At 32.4% G+C, this 25,662-nt stretch overlaps 1 protein-coding gene across 6 annotated transcripts in view; it reads left to right on the forward strand.

Annotated features, from left to right (window-relative positions):
- SEMA3A (semaphorin 3A) overlaps positions 1-25,662 on the forward strand; it is a 691,723-nt gene that overhangs the window by 604,876 nt on the left and 61,185 nt on the right. For all 6 annotated transcript variants that reach the window (XM_054692483.1, XM_054692485.1, XM_054692484.1 and 3 more), the window contains 2 exons: positions 1,655-1,748; positions 9,796-9,915. In XM_054692483.1, the coding sequence (XP_054548458.1) occupies positions 1,655-1,748; positions 9,796-9,915 (214 nt within the window). The remainder of the gene's footprint in view (positions 1-1,654; positions 1,749-9,795; positions 9,916-25,662) is intronic.

Raw genomic sequence — 25,662 nt, forward strand, 5'->3', positions numbered from 1 at the left:
AGATTTTTCTATGCTTTTCTTAACATGTCAGTCAGTTTCATGTTATGATTTTAATATTCACATATCTTTGATAAATTTGCACTCGTAAAAAAGTTTGTCATTTGGTGACTAATGTAACTGTCTTAAGTAATATTTCTTACAATATATGCTAGGAAAGTTTACAATAATGGTAACAACTTGTGTCAAATTTTTATTTTCTTTTGTTATAGTGGTAATATGAGAAGTATTGGTAGAATAAAATTAATTGCTCTTTTATGTCACTGCTTTAAACAATGATTTATTTCACTTCTTTCATTCTAACAATAAACCTGTGAGATTAATTATCCTAGGCAGCATTGACCCTTAGGAACCAGAAGTTCAGATATAGTATTAAGTGGCAACCGAAGAACAAGAAAGAGCTAATCATTTGTCCATCTGAGCCTGACTCTTGACTCACCGTCCTTCCCACTGCAACAGGACACAGTTCTGAGAAAACCCATCCATTATTGAACCATGTAAATTTTAGAATTCTACTATAGAACCCTCATTGCTAGGGGATAGCTAATGGTCATATGCCGAATCAATGTGAGGAAAGAATAGAATGGGGAATTTTCACTCACGGTCATAAAAATGGAGAACACTTGGTTTGCTTCCTTTTTCACTTTTTCTCCCTAACTAAAATGAGTTTTCAGAGTCATAATTTGAAACACTGCCATTAACTCCATCAGAAAAATTAAATGTTAAATAAAGTGATCCTTTTTGGCCATAAAATGAATACTACTTACTATTCTAAGATAGAAAATACTTTTATGTGAATAAGTAGAGAAATTGCCAAAAAAGCTATTTTATTCAATCCATGGACAAGTTAATGTCCTCCTGGAAAAAGCATACATATTCTGACCTAATTAAATCCTGGGGCACCATGTTCTGAAAGAGTGCTGAAAAATATTCCCCAATTTACTCTACTGTCATATAGAAGTTACAGTAGCTAGACATAGTGTAAGAACAGAATCTTAGGCATGGGTTAGTTACCTCCTCATTAAAGCTTCTGTTGCACTGCTTTCCTCTGAACTGGAGTGCATTACTATGTCAAATGCTCAATCCAGTTTCTGGCCTTAGCTGAGCACTTCCCTGTGAAACAAATGAATCACCTCTGAGCTTGTTGTTCCAATGAATGTACCACTGGGCACAGCTCCCTGACTTGCAGTTTGGTATTTCTCACTTCAAGAAATTGATAAAGATTGTTTCAGTTACTTTCCACTTTCCAATATGAGTAATTTTAAAATGCTTGAGAAGTAGCAAAGTTGAAGGAAGGACAGAGTAGAAAGTGACTGTTAATGGTAGATAACATTTCCTTTGGAAAGTATATAAGGGAAAGTAAGTTTATTTTATTACAGGCATTTAGTTTAAAGACTTGCTATTTTTCCTCTATGTAAATGAAGAAAAAGTCATTTTATATAAATTTGAAATTCTTTTAGGAATCGTTTGGAAAACACTTGGAATACCTGTGTGATAAAATGATTAGTCTGCTTATCTCATGACATGTCCTATTCTTTAGAGTCTCTAAGTATACACAAATTATAACACCCCATGGTCATGAGTGTATACTCAATAATTAATTGGCATGTACTTCCTGTTACAAATAAATTCAAATCCTCCCCCTTCTTATCTACAGGACAACATCTTTAAACTGGAAGACTCACATTTTGAAAATGGCCGTGGCAAGAGTCCTTATGACCCAAAATTGTTGACAGCATCTCTCTTAATAGGTATGTTGTTGATAATTAAATAAATAGTAAATGTTCTATAGATAATAGATTGTTTGATCCTTTTAATGTGCAATTCTTCCATTGTGAATCACAATTATTTTAGGAGTGATGTCAATTGAGGCTGAAATAATTTGAAATGAACATTATACACTAAATGCTGCTTTGATTATTTCTATCTAGTCTGGGATTCTCTATCATCAAAATGGCTTAATACTATTTTTAAAATTGCCTGCTTGATAACTGTAAATTACCACTTGAAATTAACAATAATATTTCATGAAAACTGGTTTTGTTTTCATTTTGTAAAATATGTGCTTAATTTTTTTTTAATTCAGAAAGGATAGGTATTCTCTATTTTGTTAAGTGTAGTTCCAAAATTTCTCATGCTCTTCACTGTTAAACAATTTATTCAGTACAATATTGTTACAATTGACAAAGAACCTGTTTCATTACCTTGAGTTCACAAAGGCTTTCTCTACTCTTCTTTTGAAACTTTGGATATTTTATTTTTCAATCTAATAAAACATTTTACGTATTTTCTCTACCCTTTTTCTAACCATCTTTCTTTTCTAGTTTTCTTTTTTGCTCTTTTCCTCATCATTGCAGATGGGTGGTGAATGCTTAGTCATAGTTAAAAGGGATAGAAATAGAAAAGACAAGTAGGCAGAAGAAGGAGAAGATGTTAGACATTTTATTGAAAGATAAAAACTTTTTCCCACATCCTTTTACCCATTTTTGGACTGTTGTTAAATAAAAACAAAAAATATACTTTACTTCATTAAATGATTTTTCCTTTATTTGTTTAAAGATTTATTTATTTATTTATTTATTTATACAAGCACTGGGTACAGTCAGAAGTGCGGGAGGGTGAGAGAATTCACCAGAGCCAGAGCGGGGAGCAGAACAGGCAGACTGACGAAGTACAATGCTGAGGGGAGCAGCGGGCACGGCAGGAGAGGTCTGCGTGCCATGGGGGACCCTCGCTGGTGGTCGGGGATTGAACCAGCACTGGAGAGGCTGTGGGCAGCTTCGCAGACCAGCACTCAACCACTGCTCCACTGGGGAGGCCCCAGTTTTTTTCTTATTTCAAGTTTGAATAAGCCTAGATTTTTAAAATGTAAATGTATATTATTACTAAATGTGTCACAAGTTCATAAAATTTTGTCAGTCTTTTTCTTTATAAAATACCCTTTTTCTACTTAACAAAATAAAACTTTAGCCACAGTGACTACAGCATTAACTATGAAGATATGTTTTTCCAGTATTCCCTAGTGTTTACTTTCTCACTCTTTCACTGATCCCTTTTCTGTTATGAATAAAGCTATTACAGCATGAATTATCTTCTCTATTGCTTTCCAAATGTAGACAATTTCAGTCCATTTGATCCATTTATGGAATGTTTTAACAAAAGTTTAAGACCTAAGGAATGCAGCAAATTTAACACACTTGAAGTGTTCCTATTCACAGAAGGCCTAGTGATTACACGTGGATGACTTCTTTAAGTGCAGACACAGAAATCTAAAATTTGTCTTACACAAAGAGGAGGAATTCTACCTTGTTCAAACTCACATCCTACTCTTATTTAAATTGCATGCTGAAAAAAAGGTTAGATATTACTCAAAAAGCAGTATGTAAAATTGTGCCTAAACAACTTTAATTTGTGGAATGTTTCTCCGTAAGGATTTACTTGATTATTTTAATATTCCATTGAGAAAGGATGATGACAAGTATTCCATAGTTCATATGTTAGGCAACCACACAAAGTCCACAAAGAATATGAAACTCCACCATTTTGGTTTTATATTCAAGCTTCTTTGAAAACTGTTCATAGGTTTCTGCAAAGGAAAAGGGAATAAGGGAAATTCTGTGAGCCAAGGAGAGGATAGATGGCTGAAAAAGCATATTAGGCATTTCAGAGTAGCAGTTCTTAAATGGAGGTCCAGCCCTAACCTATTCAATATGGTCAAATAATTGTGGAACTATCAGGGCTTATTGACAAAGGAAGATTATTCAAGCCACCATTAATTAATTCTGGATCAGTTAAGTAGCAAGATCCGAGCCATTTATTCTAGACCTAGTAAAAAAAATCCCTCAAAATATTTGCAGTATGATTTTAATTCAAGATCTGTGACTTCCTTTACTGAAGTTATTTGTTTCCTTTAAAATATGATATAAATCCTTCATCTCACAGTACATTTAATTCCCTTTGTTAGGCTTTTCTTGGCATTTTCTCATTTGCTGCTTTAAAAAGCATGTTCCCTGGTTAATGAAGAATTTTAACATAAATATTTTCTACTGCACTTCCTAAACTTTTAGATACAAGGGAAACAACTGTTCTCTGAAATATATACAGATTCTATATTGTATATTTGAGAGCAGCAATTGTGTATTCATAGAGTCCATCTCCCTAAAAGATTTTAAATACAATCTCTTCATTTCAGCACACAAGAAATATTTGCAAGGTGGTTCCTGGAGGCTTCTTCCTCAAAACTGGGAAATAAAATTTCGCATTTGGCTCCAACCTCCTGTGAACTGTTTAGATGGATCCTGATAGCATATATTTTTTCTACTACCAATGCCATAATTAAGCAATTACAACCAGTAATAAACTTTAAAACCAGATGACAGCTTAAACATCTTAGTTTGTAAAATCTAACAAGGTTTAGTATAACCTCTCCCCCAAATACCATGGGTTTTTAAACCTAGGTCATAGAAAATATGGATTCTTTCCTGAGCCATGCATCGCTATTGAATTAGGTCCTCAAATCCTAGAGTGTTTACTACGTTTTTCTAAAATCACGTTAGTAGTGTTAACTTTCAAATCTACTTCAATAAAAATCACTTGGTCAATATGAAATTGCTTCCCTATTTATTTTGTAATATTTCTTATTTTACCCACCTGTAAATATTTTTTATAGATTTGTTTTAAATTCCTTTATTTAAAATAGCTCCCTGTTCAGAATAAATGCCAGGTGTAAACACAAGAATATTTTTGCACTAATTAAATATCTTCTCACATTTTCATGACATGAAACAAATAGACAACTTGAAACCAATTATATTTCCTTACTGAAGTTGTCTCCAGTCATTGCAGTGCTGATAATTTAGAGATATCTCACTTCTGAGAGATATTTTTAGGCTGTATTTCAAGGATCTGAGACTTAAAGCTAAAGTTCATTCCCCAAGTTAGAACTTTGCTCTGACTCAGGAAAGAATACATTTTGACATTAGAGTAAACTCTTCCTTGATATTAGAACATGAGTTACTCCCTAAATTAATTAACTATAATTGAGAAAATTATCTGAACCTATCTAAACCTCAATTTCTTTATATATAAATTTCTATATGTAAAATAACTTTGTCATGCTAATTCTACTAGTTTATTGTGAGAATTAAATAACATAATGCAATTACATAGTGCTGTTTGAGTGCTTACGTATTTCTGATCTATGTATTAAAGTGCAGACAAATTGCAGAAAAAGACAGTGGTTAGCCTATAGGTTGACTAGTGGAGAGATTTATATCTTATATATTTTGTTTTGTTTTTAATTTTATACAATGTGTGCATATTAACTACTCAAAATACACATTTTAAAAGGACAGCCTAAGTAACAAATCAGCATATTCTGTTTATTGACATAGAGAAGGTACTAAATAAACATAAAATTGAAAAATAATTCCCACATACTTCTACTCTCAACAAATGTATTTCCATGTCCAGCATATGTGTGTGTGTGTGGGGGGGGGGAGTAAAGACATACATTTCTTCTTTATACCTCTGTTTCTAATTATTCTGCTACTCTGTGAATAGAATTTACTTAAGGTGTTAACAGCATAATGGCTTGGTCTTTAGGTTTGTTTGAATTTTGCTCACAAGCATGTCACACTTTACACCTGTGTTAGTAATACTGTGATTTCATCAGGAAACATTTTTTTTTTCACCTTCTGTTTTTCCTCACCACACCCTTCTTAGCAATTGTAATCCAATACATTAAGTGATCTAAGCCACATTTTTACTTCATATTGTGCTGTGAACAGAAAGTCGAGAGTACATGTGAACTTTTGTTTTTAACACATACTTCTCAGGTAACTCAGCAATAGTGAAAATGCAGTAGACTAAATTTTTGTTCCTCTCAGTGAAGAAAGCTTTCCATAGAGATGGTTAAGAAAGCTTACAGTTAAGATAGAATGGCAGTGTTTTCAAAGAGCAATTTTTATATTTGATTGTTTCTAGATGGTTAGTTACATCTGTCAACACTAGTTGACTTAGTTGGTGTATTATTTTTGAGACATCAAATGGTCCATATGGTATTTTTTGTAGACTTTAAAGCCTTTTTGGACAGAGTAGCCACGACCAGTTTTTGAAATATATACATCCATCCATACACACACACACACACGCACATATGTATTCATATACATAAACTGTAATATAGATGATATAATTATATATAGAACAATTCCTTGAGTTTAATAAAATTAGGCAAATATATTTTCTTTCACTAATAGCTTAGTATATATGGAAAATCCAAAGTATATATCTTGACCATAATGCCATTTGAATCATTGTAGAAAAACAATACCTAATATACTACCTCAGATTTTCAAGAAGCCTTTTATTTAGGGTTAGAGCACTGACAAATTAACACTCGCCCAAGAATCAATGTATAATTTGATAACATTATGAATGACCTAGAGAGTACAAATGAAGTTTGGCAAGTAAACTTTTTTGTTAAACATATTTGTTCTCTAAAAATAAACTGAGTTACTGTAAATTTCTTTATACTAAGATGCCTTTATATCATTTCAGATTACCACAGAATGTGTTAATTCTTAAATGCATGATAGAAATTCACAAGTATGCTAAGTGAAATGTACTCTGAGTTGATATTTTTATTATTATTTTTAAAGAGTTATTTTATGTATTTATGCATACAAGAGCTGGGGTGAAAGCTAAGGTGTGGGGTTGGAGGACAGTGAGAGGATTCACCAAAGACAAAGTAGGGAGCAGAACAGGCAGATCTACTGAAATACACTGCTGAAGGGAACAGCGGACAAGACAGGAGAAATAAGTTGTGCCAAGTGTGTTAGCTCCCTGGCCAGGGATCAAACATGTGCTCCTGTGGCTGGCTGTAGCTTGATAGCTCTGAGACTTTACCCTCTGTGTCACCAGGGAGGCCCCCTATTATTGTCATTATTAATGAAAATACAAGAGTATGATACCCTGTTACCTATACTTTTGGGTCAAGACAATAAATAAGAGATTTCCTGAAGCTATCACCTCTGCTGAGAATCCTATAGATACCCCAGCAGAGACTCTGAGGCAAGGCCTGCCATAAAAGAACAGCTGCTGATATTGTGTATTGACACTGTAAGAATGTACCCTTTGTAGTCACCTAATCATCTGGTGCCTTCAAGCTCACAGAAATCACTCTGACTCTTGCCAAAAATAATACTTAGGTGGGAGGTAATTTCCTATAACTGTAGGCAACTTGTACCTAAGCTGCCACCTACCTTTGCTTTATAAGTCAATTGTTCAATTTAGGTCTGTTTTTTATAACAATTGAGTCAATAGATCTTCTTTCTCTGAAAACCTATCTATTGTCAAACAAGAATAACAAAATCAGCCCTTCTCCCTTTGCCTTCATTTATGTTGATTTCTGCCTCCCTTATTGGGAGTAGATAACAAAAAAATAAGTACAAGTTCTAAAATAATTAACCAAATGAATATGAAAAAGAAGTACATGTCTATGTCGAAGTAACAGTTTCTTATGTTGTTATTTTATTTTAATACTCTCATGAACAGTTTGTAACAACCATAATTATGAATTTTTTCATACTATAGCCAGCTAATGCTGAAGAAAAAGATTGGTTAATTGATGACTTTCTTTACTCTTCCATTTCTAATTACATGCTGTGCATAATCTGTCTGATTCTGAAATGAAATTTTTCAGTTTTCACATTTTGGTTATTCTATTTTCCCCTCTCCTGATTTTTATCACCTAACAAGTGTCTATCAGACAATAAGATTCAATAGATAGTTTAATGCTTTTGATTTAAATTAAAGAAAGCACAAGGTGCCATATGAAAGGTGTTCCATTGAAAATATTTGAAATTGACATGAACATTTTAGGCTACTTTCACCATATATGTTTAATTAACACCCTCTTATTCATACACATTGAGAGAAATAATTTGCCTGAAATTTTAAAAACTATCATATATATTTATCAATTAGTTGTAAAATGATAAAATATCAACCTAAAGAAAATATTATGGTGATTAAATATAGGTTAAAATCAAGGAGACACTACACATTTAAATATTTCGAAGCAGCTTTGAAATATATAAAGAGTTTATTCATATTATTTATGTGTTTTTAGAAAAAGACTGCTTTATCTTGTGGTCAGATAGAATATTACAGGATATTATGGTCACAGCAAGCCATATTTTGTTATTAAAGTGAGGAGAAATACGATGCCCCAAAGGAATGAATTTGGTGGCCTCGCTGGTGGCACAAGGGGTTAAGACTCAACCTATGAAGCTCTCTACAGCCACTGCAGCAGGAGTTCGATCCCCCAACCAGCCAGGGAGCAACCCACATGGCGCAGCAGACCTCTCCTGACTCGTCCGCTGCTCCCCTAAGCAGTGTACTTCCCTCAATCTGCCTTTTCTGTTCCCCACTCTGTCTCCAGTGAATCCTCTCAGACCCCACACCTCTGGCCTGTAGCCCAGCTCTTGTATGCATAAATAAACAAATATTTTTTTTTTAAAAAGATACAAACAAAGGAATCAATTTGGGTCTACCACTGCAAATATCTATTTTCATTGCAAAGTCTTTAGTTACAAGTGAGAAATGGGGATGTAAACAAAGAACATCATATCATATAAGGATTAAGATCAATAAGAATTTCCCAAAGACATTTATAACTGAAGATTTATAGAGTTTTTCATTTATCTAATATAAAAATCCTGTGGAAGTATAATGTTATACAAATTTTTAAGTTGTAATTCATCTATGCCCATTTTATTCTCTGAATACTTGTAAAATAAATTAATTCAAAAAATATTAATATATCCAAATGATCAACAAGAGAATAGTTTTAACTGTCATCATGATAGATTATTTGGATTATAAACCTTTCTTGTTTTGTTTTGCTGATAATTTACTAATTAGGAAGACAATTTTATGTCTTCTGGATGAAGTAATATGAGTGCCTCATATTTTTCCTGTTAAAGGAAAGAAAAATGTAATTTTCAAAAACGTCAGCTATTTAAAAGGTGACAGGGTTTAGTATGAGAGGCTTGGTATTAAACAGTCCTGGGTTTGAACTTTCACCTTGACTTACCTAGTCATTTGCTGAGCAGCCTTGAGTTTCTTGAACTGTGAAATAGGGATAACATTTACGTCATGGGTTGTTGACAGAACTAAATGAGATAATTTGAAAGTGTCAGCCCAGCGCCTGGCTGCCTGGCAAGTACAAATATTAACTCCTCTTTCTCCTCACTTGTTCTTTTCCTTTTCTATCCTTTACCTTCTGATTATAATTCCTCACTACTAAACTCTGAACTACAGTCAATTCAATTTAAGTAGAAATGAGTCAAGTGCAACAGAATTGTAAAGTGTGATGATTATGGCCTGTGTTGGGCAAAGTTTCCTTCTCTCCATATTCATTTCTGTTTCATATGAGGCTATGTGGTAGACTTGGTTTTAGACTGTATGGTAGCTGATACTAAGTTAGTACGCTTCTCTCACCTAATATGTTATAAAATGAAAAGCATCCGGAAAATTGACAAGAGAAATAGTCTTTACTAAATTATAACAAGATCTCACTAATTCAAATCCTACTACAAAGGAAGTATATTAGAAATTTAACTTCCATGAAAATAAAAGCTATTAATATGATTTTACAGTAACCTTGCAGAATGACATGGAGAGATTCTGTCTTCTTTTTAGCATGCTATTGCCATAAAACTCATTTGCTTTGTTTTCTTCCTTTAATTGAATTAAATTATCTGTATGTGGTTTTATTTTGTCACAACACAGATGGAGAATTATATTCTGGAACAGCAGCTGATTTTATGGGGCGAGACTTTGCCATTTTCCGAACTCTTGGACACCACCACCCAATCAGGACAGAACAGCACGATTCCCGGTGGCTCAATGGTAAGTGGTGTGTTAGCATATAAGCACTTAACACCCGTAACTATATTAAGCCAATGAAGAATTTTCTGTGTGTAGCACAGTCACTGTGATTTGAGATTTAGTAAGAAGTTCAATGCATGGTGGTGACTTCATGACTGGGTGTGAGAAAGTTGGGCAAAAAAAGAAAAGAGATTAAAAATTCAGGAAAGTATTTGCTTTGTTCCAAAATTAAAGTTTCTCAGTAGTTAACTATGGAAAAAAATAGGTCTGTATTAGAACTACGGAAAGGAAGTAATGGAAAAAGATAAGATGACTTAACAACCTTGTCTTATAAGGACATCAAACAGCTCTCAGGATGTAGTATTATTTTTTTCCACAACACTTATATTGCCTTGAGAACATAATAAAGGTTAGTGAAAGTTGTTTTTTGTTTTTAAATGTAGAACAGCCACATCACATTGGAAATATTTTTAAAATTTCAAAGGACTTTCATATCATTTCACTTGATTTTACCCTCACCTTTCTAAAATCCTCTTTTCCAATTTATAGGTATGGAAATTAGACTAATTTTTAAGTGAGATAAAAATCTAACTTAGTAGTAGAAGATTTGGAACAAAAACCTAGTTTCTAACTTCAGGCACTAACTTCATTACTTGATCAAGTAGATATATTTTTTACTCTTTCTCTTTATTAACATATAAATAAATTTAGTATAAGAGAAAATGTAGAAATATTTATACCTAAAATAAATGAATACTGTTTCATTTAGATTTTGAATGAAATGGCTCATACGTATTGTTCTATGTAGAATTTGTTTTATTTTTATTACTTACATGTACATTCATCAGAGATTTTAATAATGGTTCCCACAATATTACCATGATATGTTTATTATAAAATAATTACCTCCACTTATATCTGCCTTCGAGATTTTTGTGACAAAATAATGCGTATTAGTCCCTAATTGCCCATACATGAATTTTATGCTGGATTTAAACTCCTGATCAATGAGGATGACTATCATGGTTTTGCAGTCTATCTTCTCAGTTAAATGCTCAATTATCCCAGATTTTGAACTTCTTCCACATTTGTTTGTTCCACCTTTCTGGAGCACCACCAAATTCATCGAATCATCTCTGAGTTTTATTGAATTTGAGAGAATATTCACACCTCTGCCATTTAACCTCACTGAAAGTTAATGATACCATCCACTATGTATGTGTGATCATCTTTGTTCTGATATAGCCCATCCTTTATAGTGACTCTTCAAAACATAAAGCATGCCTCATATTAGCTTACACTCTCCCTCTACAACAATATTCAGTTGTCCTTTATTTTTTTATGTTTTAGTGAGAATGGTGTATCTCTTCCATGTTTGAGTCTTCTGCTTTTGCTCTTAATAGCATTGGTATTTTTTCATTAATTTACCCAACATACATTTCTTTTGCTGTCTTTATTTTTTTATTCACCACTAATTTCTTCTCCTGGACTGAAAACCTATATTTCTATCTGATCCAAACTCTTCCTTTAATCATGATACACCATGACGTTCCCACATCCTAGTCCACCACTTCTGTAGCAACTTCTTAATAGTTTCACCATATTTAGCTACTTTTAGCCTGACTTTGACCCCATGAAAGTGACCTCCTATGGTGGTCACAAAAGACTTTTTATAGTTTTTTTTTCCCCCCACAATCTCTATTTGACAACTTTCCCTGCCATATTTTTCAATGTTAACTAGTCCTTTCTCTTTAAAAGAGTTGTTTTTATTAGTTTCCATATTTTTATCTTCCCAAGTTTCCAGTAAGTTTGATGTCACTTCTCTATTGTTGTTCCTGTATATGCAGATAATACAAAGATCATTAGTAATTTAGTGCAAACATTGTGGTAATCAAAAGGATTGCACTTATAGTGAAATCCCCATCCCCCTGGGATAGTGAAGGGTAACCACACACAGATGACCATCTCAGAAATTACCTCACCAAGGAAATAGAAGTCCCAGGATGATGATAAGGCTGTCTGTGTAAAACTATGAGTGACCCAAACTCCCAGATCCCAGAGGACAATTTTGGAATGTCCACTGTAAATTATCAAATCTTTGCTTTATATGAAGGCAGAATTAGTGGGAAAAATACTCTTTCAACATTGCTGCTCTCTTGTCTATTGTCAAGTTGAAATGTTTATGTAGGCGGGAAAATTTTATTCAGCAAGAAGGAGACTTTGATCTACTAAGAACTCTAAAGATCATACAAGCTTTTGCTCTCCAAGAGAAAGAAAATCTCATTAGAAAATAGAATAACAGTATCCATTTCATTTTTATGGCTTTACAAGAAAAAAAAAGTCATCAAGTTAAAACTGCTTTTGTGTTGCACACTCACATGCTGACAGCTTAGTCTGAAGAATTTACATTGTAGGAAAATAGTCATTGTCCACAGATGAAGCTCTGTACTTCATCTCTGCAAATGTGTAGTTCATTTGAGAATTCAGTTATCAGTCTCTCAACACTAAACATGAGAACTGATTTTACCAAATTAGCACAAAGGATCCATTTGACAGGGTGCAGAAACCAGAACTGCTGCAAGATGGAAGATGCCAACATGTTTGAGATAGAATCAAGGGACTGTGTGACTCATATACCTTGTGAAATTAAATACTATTCCAGAATAAAATTGGAAACACGCTGTTTACACATCCATGCATAAAGTAAATGAGTTTTGAGGCATCAGCATAGAAAACACAATTTTTGTGCTTCCAGAAGTAATAAATTACCTTGCAAGGAACTCTTTGAAAGGTCTTTAAAGTAATTAAAATTAATTTCAAGCACAGGATTTACTTTCTATTTCTCAAACCATTTCAATTATTTTTAAAGAAGCAGCTGGCCTATTTTGGGTGATATTTTTTCCTGCAAGGAAAATTAAAAATTAAAAATTGTCTGGAATTTAATCTTGAAATATTTTTATTTTTAATGGCATTTCACTTTTTTATAATTAATAAAATTTACATTTTATTAGTGTCAATAGAGGTTTAAGTTAAATTTCATTTCAGCAGGAAATATTAGGAATGAGTAATGCTTTCAGATGAATTAAAAATAAGAAATGGAATGTAGTGATCTTTCTATTGCATAACTGCTTTTTAAAATGATTACTTATATTAACCTTAATATAAAGTTGGTACACATTTGAACAACTTTTGATTTCAGAAAATGTACTTGCTTGTGTTTGACATGATACGCTTCATAAATTCTCTCGAAATTCTAATTTTGGCTTACTGTATAGTAATGATTTCTTAACATTTATTATACAAATACTTCTACCTATTTCTTATATATATATTAGTTATTTATTAGAATAGATGGATGGCTAAACCCCTTAATTTTTTTACTTGATCAACATTATTTCTAATATCATTTATGTCTTAGACTGATATCAGGATACTACATGATTTGGAGGACAGACTATAGTCTTTAGAGTGAGACAGAGTTTCATCTTTTTGCCATTATTTGAATGGGATTATAATACTATGTACTCCCTATAGTTTTGAAAGAAAAAAATAAAATCACATGGTAATGTGTAAAAAAAAAAAAAAACAAAACCAGTACCAAGAAATAATTGGCATAGATATTTAAGCACTTAATAAATGTGAATTCTCACTGGATCCTCTCCCTGCTCCCATTGGGTGGAGCATGCTTAGGAAGCTTTGGCATACTCATTCTGTGAGTGATTATATTTGAGTCAGGGTGAAAGGGCTGTCAGTGTCGGGTTTAATACATGAAACCACATGGATCCTTGAGAGAGCCAAGGACCAGTGAACACAAACAGACCTAATTACAGTGCCCGGAGTGTGAGGCATTCTCACTCATTTCAGGAAGACCTGTTTTCTTTTAGTGGAATTTCCTAAAAGGATCATGCCTGTGGATAGGCCAACCCACTTGCCTTTTTCTGTAATTGAAATGGTATGCAAGTCATCACGCGGCTTCCTCTCCCTTGTAACACTCACATTAGGCTTGCCTGCCCTTATTGGAATCCACATAACTTCCTCTGTGGCCACGCTCTAGGATATTTCATGTTCTCTAAAGATTCAGATTTCTTCACAGGATATATTTTCATGAAAATGGAACCAAGAAAAGAGACCACAAATGAACTATGAGGATACAAGTTAACATTACATGGTATCAGATACCTAATCTCAAATCATTTATACAAATCTTTTTTTTTTAAATTGGGGTAACATTGGTTTACAACACTATATGTGGACTCTGTTGATATCATATTTTAATCTACACTCTTTGGAAGTGTGCTTTATATCAGAGCATTCAATGACATGGGTCATTTAACATTGTATAATGACAGACTTCTAAATGATACCATTTTGAATTTTCCTTGGACCTAAATAAATTGGTAATATTTTGCTGACCTTAGAGGGAAAGGCCACCTAAATCTTTTATTTTGTGGCACTATGAAAATATGAGAGTTTTAAAAGCTCACCATCATTCAGTTAAAATAATAGCATATACAATATTGTAAACCAAAGTTATAGTAATAAAACGTTATTAAAACTAGCAAACACAAATGTTCTTTTGGTGTGCTATGAAAGAAGCAACAAGGATGCAGTATTTTTTTTTTACTTTTGAATTATATCTTCTATGTATTACATACTTTATTCATCTATTAAAAATTCTGAGGAATTAGTGCATAGAGTCACACAAATAATAAATGATATCACTGATAGTTATTTACCCTGAAATGATGTTGAGTCATGAATATTAATGGATTAAAATAGAATCATAATAGACTAGCAGATATATTTTAAATGGATCTATTACCGAGAAAAATATTTATCCTAATAAAGAATGATGCTACAAGTGTATTACTTTTTAAAAAAATAAATATAAACCATAAAATTATTCTAGTCTCTAAATGATGACAAATTTAATAAACTCACTAATGCCATTTTTTAAAGAGCTAAGCTGACAAAATATAACTTCACTCCATTTCCTTTTCTGAGGACTTATTTTCTGTCACATTTGTCTAAGGAAACAATCACTTTTAACTGGTTTTGTTTGAAATTTTATTGCACTAATGAGGAAAAATGAATAAAACTTGGGAATAAATACTATCTTATTAGTGGCAATATTTTTGGAAAGTGTTTTACTTTTTTTCAGATCTCTAAGAAAATGTACCTGAAGGATATTGTCAGGATATGCTATAAACATTTTTTAATGATGTACTAAAAATGCAGATCTCACGTATGGCATATTTTTTACAGACTTTGTTTGAAGCACTAATTTAGGAACCTACATTGAATGTAGGTGTAGGAAAATAGTATTTACGAGTAAATATTCTAGTTACTTAAGATAATCCTACTTTTTAAATTAAAAGCTCATGAAAATATACCAAAATGACATGAGACCTTAAAATATTCTTTAAAGTCAGTTCTCTTTTTCTTTTAGGAAATTTCATGCATTTGTCTCCCTAGTCTCGCCATCAATTTCATGAATACAGAGTCTGTCTATACCAATTTCCTCTTCTAGACTCACTACATTCAAAGCTCTGTAGGCTTCAATAGGGATTTACTGCTGACTGGGTAATCTGGGTTCATGTGTGCAGTGACATCAAGCAAGAGATTTACCCAGAGAAGTGGATGCCATGACAATGCGTGTAACCATGGTGTGACCGGCCTCTCTGACATGGCTCTCAAAAGCTTTCCCTCTGTGAAAACAGAAGCCTGTTTGCAAATTAATTAGTTTCTGGCGGCAGCTTGATTGTTGACCCAGAGTTTGTAGAGTGGAAAAACAATCAGATTAGTGTGCTCAGGGTAAAAGACCAGTGTGCAGTTGCGTGTGGCTTGCTCAACTATTGAAGCTATGAATGGACTGAAACAAATTCTTTTCTTAGATGCCTAGGCAGAGGTTAAGTGTGATGAGCCTAGAGCTCCCCAACAGCAGGAGCTAGGGAATTAAAGGATTTTAGCCAGATAAAGCTGAATGATGGGAAGTGATGCCGTTGAATTTTAATAGTGTGGATAGTTTTGACCAAAAAAAAAAAAAAAAATGAAAAAAAAAAAAACAACACACTTTATTACATTCTAATCCTCTAAATGGAAGGAATGAATTTGCAATATTATTAAATGTTTACCTAACACAAATACTTTTACTTCCAGACTAGAAGGTTTTTGTTACAGCTAATATGATGATATCTAAATGAAAAAAAGCACGTTATATAGTAGCCTGAATTTTTATGTTGATAAACTATTTGTTAATATATTTACTGCAATATTTTGTGAAGTTTCTTTAGTTTTGCTATAAAACTAAACCTGAATCAAAGAGAAATGTTGACTCATGAGAGTATATATTCTATTTTTTACAAATATCATATCAGCTAAGAATGCCCAAAAAAATGCTGTCTTCAAGTTCACAATAAATATAGCTTTTGATAATTAAAAATTATTTTAGTCAATAAATTGTGCTTATTTTTTTTTAAGATTACCTACTATAGCAAGGCCTGTAAATGTTTCTTTTTTAGATAACATTGACAGATGACTCCCTAAATACAACTCTCTTTGTTCTCACATACTCTCCCATTCAAAAATCATTTATGTCTCCCAGTTATAAGTGAATTGAATCCAGGTTTGACTCCCTGTAAGTCCTTTAAGTGACCCTTCCTATATTAAACACTATCATCCATGAGTTGGTGGTCCTCAACTTTGTTCTCTTTTTTCATTTAACTGTACTATTCTCCAAATGGATTTTAATCTTTCCTACTTTTGCATCCTAAGAACACATAGATCCATGTTTTTTGTTTGTTTGCTTGCTTGCTTTTGTTTTGTTTTTCTCTATCACAGGATCTGTCATTTTTCCTTACAGACACTCTAGGATGTACCAAATAATAAACTCTTCCATTAATCTGCTTTGCAGACAATTTAAATTGTCTGAATTCGGATCCAATGTCTCCCACCTACTGCCTACATGAACTTGGAGATTATTTATTTATTTTTATCAGCCATTATGGTTTAGGAAACAGGGTTATACCATTTTTCTGAGAACTCATGAGATAGTCTGTATGGCATTATTACAGTAGTGACTGATAATATGGTACATGCAGGTAATAATTGTGGTCACTGTGTGCCTGTTCTGTACATAATGCACAATGCATGGTTTACAAATTAATACAGTGAGCTGAAGCTTATGTTTGCTAATTTTAATCTTCTCTCAATCTATTTTATCTTTTTAATTGATAACCACTCTCATTTCTGGAGTACTTAATGCATCAACAATATATAAAGTACTTAGTTTTAGTAGTAAAGCAGTTTATAAACGGTAGCTTAATAAAGTTAGCAGATGAAGCAGTGAAATGATGAACCAAGGCTAAATTTCAGTAAAATGTGTTTATATAAGTGTCACCTTAGCTCTAGAAAGTGCAGTACTCATAGCTTAAAGAAACCATTGGGTTGATTCTTTATTAGAGCTTTTCCAATATAGTGTTTAAAAAGACATTGACTGCATGAATGACTTAAGGAAAATCAAGTATCCTGGTGTATCATGATTTAGCTTTTAAGTTGTTTTTTTTTTTTTTCATGCAAGACAATGTTTAATTTTCAGTGTGATGATTAGGAGCATGGCAGTCTGTGTTACGCTCCACTGCCTGATGTGGACACTTCGCTAACAACTGCAGAAGTCAGTGCTGATGCCACTCTGAGCTCAACTTCCCCTTGTTTCAAGTGGACATAATTGCAGTTGCATCCCTGTTCGCTTGTTATTAGGACCATGTTTAAGTTCATATAATGTATTTGGGAAAAGAACTACTATTACTAATACAAAAAAGTTACAACTCAGGTGATGATAACTGATTTCATAGTATAGAATATGAATTTTAAAGAATGGAACAACAGAAATACCTAAATGTATCAAGTTACTAAAATGTGCTAAAATGCACACTCAAGCTTAAATGAACAGCCACATATTTCTAGGAAAATGATTAAAGAAAACAAGATGACATAAAGTGATAGTGATTTATGTCCACCCATAGACTGATGTCTATACATATTCTGTATACACAGGATTTCTTGCCTAACATTGCCTATACATTTTGATGAAAATAAATCTATCATCCCTTCACTTAAAGAAAAGGAAAAATAGCTTTAAGACTTAGTAACATACTTACCACTGTTACTTAATGTATAACAAAAGGCATTAAGCTGTTGTTATCTTCATGTATCAACTAGATATTTTGTAAAATGTTATCCAGAAAAAGAGCCTTAAAAATGTATTCCAGATAATGTGAAGAAAGATTTAATTGTGCTTAATTGCCCTTAAATAGGAATATTTTCAAGTTAGATATGTTCATGCCACTATATGATTTAAGAAACTAGACAAGAAAAAAATCAAAGCCCCTGCCTCCCGCACCCTGTTCTCTGCAATCTTTCAATTTCCTGTGGCGCTTTCAGATCATCACATCACTTCTGTGGCACTATATAATTTTTTAAATATTTATTCAAAAATAAAGATATGGATTTCAAAACTATCATTTATTTCTGGTAGTAATTTCAGAAATTAATGAGTACACATTTTTTAATTATCAGAATCACAGTTTTATTAATTTATTTTACTTGATGTCTATTTTCAGATTTAATGAGGCTGATAGCATAAAGAATCCATCACAAATGTGTCTTTTAAATATATTTATAAATATGTCTACATTCATATAAATCCAAATAATCTCTTTTGCTCATTTGATTAGTAATTCAGAAAGAGGGCAGGGTGTCATTATATCAAAGAGCTATCCCATTTATACATTTGTAAAACCCTATCATGAAAGTGTATGAGAAATTGGTGATCACAAATTTATTTCTTTCCCTTTGGGATCCACACTGCCTTTTCTGCTTAGTATATGATAGGGTTTAAATTACAACCAGTGTGTTGTGTTTTAGACTTGCAAGTTGTGTTATGATTCTGAATAGTAAGTAATCCCTAGGCTAATATTAAATTGATAGCTACAACTTAATTGCTTAACATGTAATCGGCCCTTACCAAATGTGTTTTCTAAACACATTAAACAATAAAAGAACAAATTACTCCCATGTTTTACAACATGGTATACATGGTATACGACAAGAAAGCAATCTTATAAGTCATAAAAAATGAATTACTATATGAATTAGCACATGAATTACTACAAAATTTTACTCATTTGGGGGTAAAGAGAAATATAGTCATATAGATAAACCAAATTGTAAAATGTGCACTTAAAGAGCTAGTGTGAACCAACAAAGTAAAGGGCATTGTTGATTAATGATTTGCAGGTGCTTGTAGTAATCATATTACGTATTTTAATAAAAGAGATTCTTAAATTAGTGGCATAGTGCTCTTTGACATAAGAAGGCTAATGATTTACTTTCCTAATGTATTTTTTCCGATGATTTCTTTCAAATCAATAAAGGAGAAAAGTCGCATTCTTCATAGAAATCAAGCTTAATATAACCAACTCTGATCAACCAGATGGAACCCAAATTATTAAAATTATGATATATTTCTGTTAGTGAATCAAAAAAATGTGAATTTCAAGTTTTTTCCTAACTACTCTTATATCTATGTTTATTTCTCTTTTATTCTAGGGTGTGTGTGTGTATGTGCTTGTGTGTGTGTGTGTGTGTGTGTGTTTGAAGTAACATCGCATTATAACATTATGAGTCTCAGATGTTCATCATTGAAGATTGACATGTATATACTACATGTATATACTACAAGTCCAATTATATCCTTCTTTGCATCCTTCTTTATTTCTAATTCCTGAATGAGAGCAACTTGTAGAAGGCAATTAAAATGTTTGCTTAGAATTAAGAATATGGCAGCAGGAAGTAGAAAAACAATGTCTAGCTTTTATCTGGGTCAGCTTTGGTGCTGTGTAGTGTAGAAGTCATTCAGTAGCAATGCAGTCAAGGCAGTGCCAACAAAGAAGTTGGCCATCCCCTGTAGATTTGCAAAATCACCACTAAATTTATTATGGTGAAGACTCATTTTGTCATCTTGATTTTGTGCACATGTGCTGCATCTCCATTTATATTATTGCCTGCATGCCACCCATGATTTCCTAAAGTCTTCATCCTGAGAAGGATGACAGTTTGTTAGCAAAAACTGTTGCTAGTATGTTAGTAAAGAATATTATGAAGGGCCTCCATGGGGGCTCAGGCAGTTGAGCTCAGTGCTGTGAAGCTGTCTGCAGCCTCTACAGTGCCGGTTCGATCCCCACCAGCCATTGAGCAACCCACATGGCGTGGCAGACCTCCTGTCTCACCCTCTGCTCCTCTCAGCAGTGTATTTCGTCAGTCTGCCTGTTCTGTCCCCTGCTTTGTCTCTGGTGAGTTCTCTCACCCTCCCGCACATCTGACCTGTACCCCAATTCTTGTATAAATAAATAAATCTTAAAAAAGACTATTGTGAAAAAATAGCAAAATGAAAATTCTCTAATACAATTAAATGTAGTGGAAGAAGCCGAGTTAGTTGTTGCTAGTATGACTCCTATTTGAAACTCTTAAATATTTTCTGGAATATGAAAACAGGTAGCCATAAAGAGGAAAGATATTTTAAAAAACTATCCTCTATTTGGAAGGAAACTGCTAAAAAAAAACCATGAAATTTAAAATCCTTTCTTGATATAGATTTCACATGTAACATTGTGTAAATTTAATATATATGACATATTGATTGGATACTTTTATATATTGAGATATGATAGATAGCCATTGTAGAGTTAGCTAGTCCCTCTATTGATTCACATACTTAACATTAGAAACCAATTCTTGTTACATTTTGAGGGAAAAAAACTGCAATCAGTTGTCACAAAAAAAAAAAACTGTATATTGCTTATAGATAGTGAGACTGTATAGGCATTTTATTGGCATATATTCCAATTATAAAGAAATTTTGAGAAGGGATGTTTTCCCAAAATAATGAGATGAAAAAAAGATTTGTGGTTAGAGAGAAAGAGTCAGGTCAGGGGAGAAACTAGAAACAACATTCTTTAATATTCAGGAGTTTAATATAAGCATATGTCCTGAGATTTTGTGTAATAAAAGGATAATAAGATTTCTTCAACTGGTTTCTAAGCTTTAAAAACCACACATAAAAAATAACAAATTAATCATTAACTATAATCATGGTCCTTGATAGTTATTTTCTATGTGTTTCATTTTGTGTTAAGATTTTAATTTCTAGTTCAGTTATTTAAAGCAATAATCGAATAAGAGCTTCAAAACATGTATTCAAAATATTTCCCTTAAGTAACTTTTATTTTCTTAAGTAATTGAAAACTATTTGCTATAGAATTTGTACATATCAATAGTTATACTACCTTCCCTTTAATTTAAAGAAGCAAAGTGCATAGTGATTTTTAATTATTATGTTTTATTACATCTGTCAGTCATCTGCTATCATTATTTTTTGAATGTTTTTTAAGTATTTTTAAGATTTATTTTTATTTATACAATAACTGGAGTACAGGCCAGAGGCACAGGAGGGTGAGAGAATTCACCAGAGACAGAGCAGGGAGCCCAATAGGCAGACGACCAAAAACACTGCTGAGGGTAGCAGCGGGCCAGACAGGAGAGGTCTGCTATGCCATGTAGGTAGCTCACTGGCCGGGGCCAGGAATCGAACCCACACTGCAGAGACTGCAGACAGCTTCACAGCACTGTGCTCAACCTGCTGCACCACTGGGGAGGTAGTATCATCATATTTTTAATGTGCCTTCTATTCATAGAGTGAATCCATCTCAGGAATCCATTTTGCTTGTTCCCAGTACCCTTTTGTTCAATGTTATTTAAAAAGATGAAGAGGTTTACTTTGCTGTTTTGGCTAATGTATATATATATATATTTCTTGTATACGGCCTAACAATTTATCGTGTAATAATAGATAAATGTAATAAACACAGGATATTTAGTTCACCAATACTGGATTTAGATAAATTTAGTAACTTCATAAAAAAGCCTAGAAATAGTAGGTTCACTGGAAAGTAAAACTAACTTAAGATTAATCTCTATTAAAGAGCTTAGTAACCATTTCTTCATGTTATTAAAATGAGACAGTCTATACTTCTTGCAGATGAAGCTGAAAGTCAAATTGATTTAGAAAGCAACTTTACTATTCATCTTGATTAGGTATCTATGGAAACAGCTCTGTATTATCACTCAAAATATACAATAGTTCTTAAAGCAGAAAATTACAGAAAAGAATGAAAAAAAAAAAAAAAAAAAGGAATGGGTTAATGGAGTGCCTGCACTGAACAAAGACCAGAAATTGATTTTAGGCATCACAGCAATTTTCAGTTAAATCCATCACACTGTAAATGCTGTGACATTTAGTGCTATTACACTGAATATTTGAAAGTTTTAATAATTAAAGTAATGTTCTCCTTTCAGTAGAATTTTTTAGTCTTAATTTTTCCTGTGCAGATCTATGCTGCATGCCAAAGCACAGTTGATGGTGGAGGCGTCTTATATATTCTAAAAGTCCCCTTGGGCAATAATGTGTATGACTGGAATTAAATAGTCATTTTTATAACAAATCAATAATTACCTTTTAAATTAACAAAGCAATGATTTGAAAAATTGGTCTCCTTATAGAGAGAAATAATTAAAATAATAACGAACAGCTGAAATCCAATATTTGGGTAGTGTTCTGTATTCTTCAAAGTGCTTGCTATAAAACCACTTCATCCTCCCCCAAACTCTGTGAAATAGAAAACTGAAGGTAATAAAATTTAAGCAACCCATAAGAGGTTATTAGTTACCTACTTCTGAGTGAAAACTGAGACTACATGCATATCTTCTAAACTCCTAATATGTTCATTTCAGCATTTACCTTTTTAAATTTGCAAAGTTTTGATCTTTGCAAAAGATTTTACATGTAGGAAATATTTGTCAAGTAAGAGATAGTCTTTTGGAAGTAAGCATGTATTTTTTAAAAGTAAAGAGGTGCCAAAGTTAAAAGATCCTATTAAAGTGGTTCATACAGTGAGTTGTATAATTTATACATCACTTAAATTACTGAGTACTTAGCTAGTATAAACCCATGTCACTAAAGATTTTGTCCTTGGACTAGTAGAATGTGGTTCCCTTGGAGCTTGTTAGAAATGCAGAATCTCGGGCTCACCCACACCTACTGAATCAATATTTGAACTCATTCAAGATCCTACATTAAAATCTAAGAATTTAACGAAACTATAAAACTATTCTACATCAAAGAAGAAAAATATAGACATAATGGCTTTTCCATTCTACCTTATATCTTATATCCCAACTTAAATTTACACTGGCATGCAAGAATGTGTATGTGTTCATTACTTAGATTTAATTTACTGCACACAATGTGCTCTACTAAAAACTCTGTAATTCCATTATCGGGCCTTCTTAAATTAGTGACTTTACTTCCATTTAATCTGGTGAGAAATAAACATTAGCTAAGTGGATCCTTTGAACAGGTAGGTTGGGATTTCCGGCAGCAATCACTGATAAGACCTGTCAATAAGACCACTTTATACTGCTTAAATTATTCTACTGAGACAGTGTCAGATTAGTACAGCAGCTAGCACTTTTATGATAACACACAAAATCTCCCACAATACATGTCCTGTGAAATGTTAAAAATAAATTAAAAAAAATGGTGCACTTGGTGATTTCTAGGATCCAAAGAAGACTCAAGTCATTAAAAATATATATTTTTAGAACAAGTTAATATGAATTAGCTATGCCCTTTGCTACAGGAGGACTAAAAATAGTACTTTCAATAACGAATTGGATAGCAATACAGTAATACAGTATTTAAAATTTGTTATATTTGAGTACTATTTCCCTGTAAACATTTTTTTGCTTATCATAAGCATCCAGTAAAGAAAAGCTGGGTAGATTTTTAGTGCAAAGAAACTGAATAGAACCCAAATTTAAAATCCTAAATTATACATTCTGTGCTACAACTTCAAATATTGTGTTGAATACCTAATTTGTTTGTTTTTCATTATGGGTGTGTAATATGGTTTTATGATGATTTTATATCTTATATATAAAAACAAATTTTTGATATGAACTTGAAATTTCATGTTAATATAACAACTTTCTTAGTTCACAAAAAAAGCTCAAAGTAAACAATGTATGCGTTGTTAAAATAAGAATTATTTCTTTTCAGTATATTAAGATTAGGAGAGTAGATAATGTTAAACTTGAATTATTTCTTAAGGGATAACAAGATCTTAAATAGAATGTGTAATAAGCATTGTTTTCGAAATTGTTTTCTAAAATTCTAATTACTTTGAAAATTATACTATAAATTATCTTCTTTTCTGTCTTGAATTTCCTTCCCCACATAATTAAACATTTGTAAGAATCAAAACTAGTTTTTATTGTCTCTTAAGAACAAAAACCATAGAAACTGGTAATTATATCGCAGTTGAACATGTTTTTCTTCTTTCAAGAAATCCTGAATTCCCGGCATTTTGAGAACATTTTCTGACCAGAGGATGATAGAAATGCTGAAGCTCCACTGGTGTTGCAATCAGGATAATTAGTTTCTAACTATAATAACATTCATGTTATTAAAAAATTGCCAAGGGTCTGTGTCAAATAAAAGGACCTAAATCTTCTGTCATCCTTAAATCATTATTTAAGAGTCAAGCCATATTCTTATAGATATTTCCTTTTCCCTGGAACCAAATCCTAAACAGAGGCAACTGCAGGGGAAAAACCTTCTATCAAAGCCAGTTCTTGAATGAGGACTTTAACTATTAGCATGCCTGAGGAAATGGGCAAATATCAAAAAGACATTCTCCACTTCTTTTTTAAAATTGATTTTGTTTTATTTCAGAATAAATATATTTAGTGAGATTATATAGTCAGAAATTTTTGGCAAACTAAATTTTATGATTAGATGAAAATTGACTTTTTTTCCAAATAGAACTTTTACTGAAATTTATAAATACCAGTTTCATCATCTATACAAAGGATGTACACCTAAATTTTAAGATAAGATAGTAGTAAAAATTAAATTGGTAATGCTTATTTGCTTTTATTTTTTATTGCTCAGTAGTTCATGGACAAAATTTCAAGCTTTCAACTTAACTTTGAATTATGTATAAAATATGTGGGTGGGAAAATTGTATGAATCCTTCCTGAAATAGCTCAGAACTTAGAAAAGGATAGAAAAGGTTTTCAAGTCTTTCAAGTTATAAGGAATTATAACTTTACCAATAACAATATCAGACAAAAAAGGGAAACTAGAAATAAATACAGTGATGAGTATCCAAATTATCCAAATAAATATTTGAAATCATTTCTAATATGACAAGGAAGGAATATCTCGATTACCTTAATGCTTTACTGTGCTTAATGTTGGGAAATAAGAAAAACTACTTTTTCTGATTAGTTAAAAGATGTTACCTACAAATAATATAAATTTTCTTACGATAAATTAGGAAGTGTTGAACGCCAATTAAAAATTTTAATACATAGAAGTATGCTATTAATTCAGTTAGTATGTTAATACAATTGTTTTTAGTAAAAGATTTTTTAGTGAGGCCCATAGCAAAATTAAGCAGAAGCTACAGAGTGATTCCCCACATAAACCTATTCCCATTCAAGCATAGCATCCCCACTGTCAACATCCCTGCCCCAGTCCCAGAGTGTTACTGTTGTTTCAGTTGATGAAGCTTCACTGACACATCATTTTAACCCAAATTACATAGTTAACATTCAGGTTCATTATTGCTACCTTACATCTTATGG

Source organism: Talpa occidentalis, unplaced genomic scaffold (genome assembly GCF_014898055.3).
Source record: "Talpa occidentalis isolate TD23 unplaced genomic scaffold, MPIMG_talOcc4v2.1, whole genome shotgun sequence".
NCBI classification, from domain to species: Eukaryota; Metazoa; Chordata; class Mammalia; order Eulipotyphla; family Talpidae; genus Talpa; species Talpa occidentalis.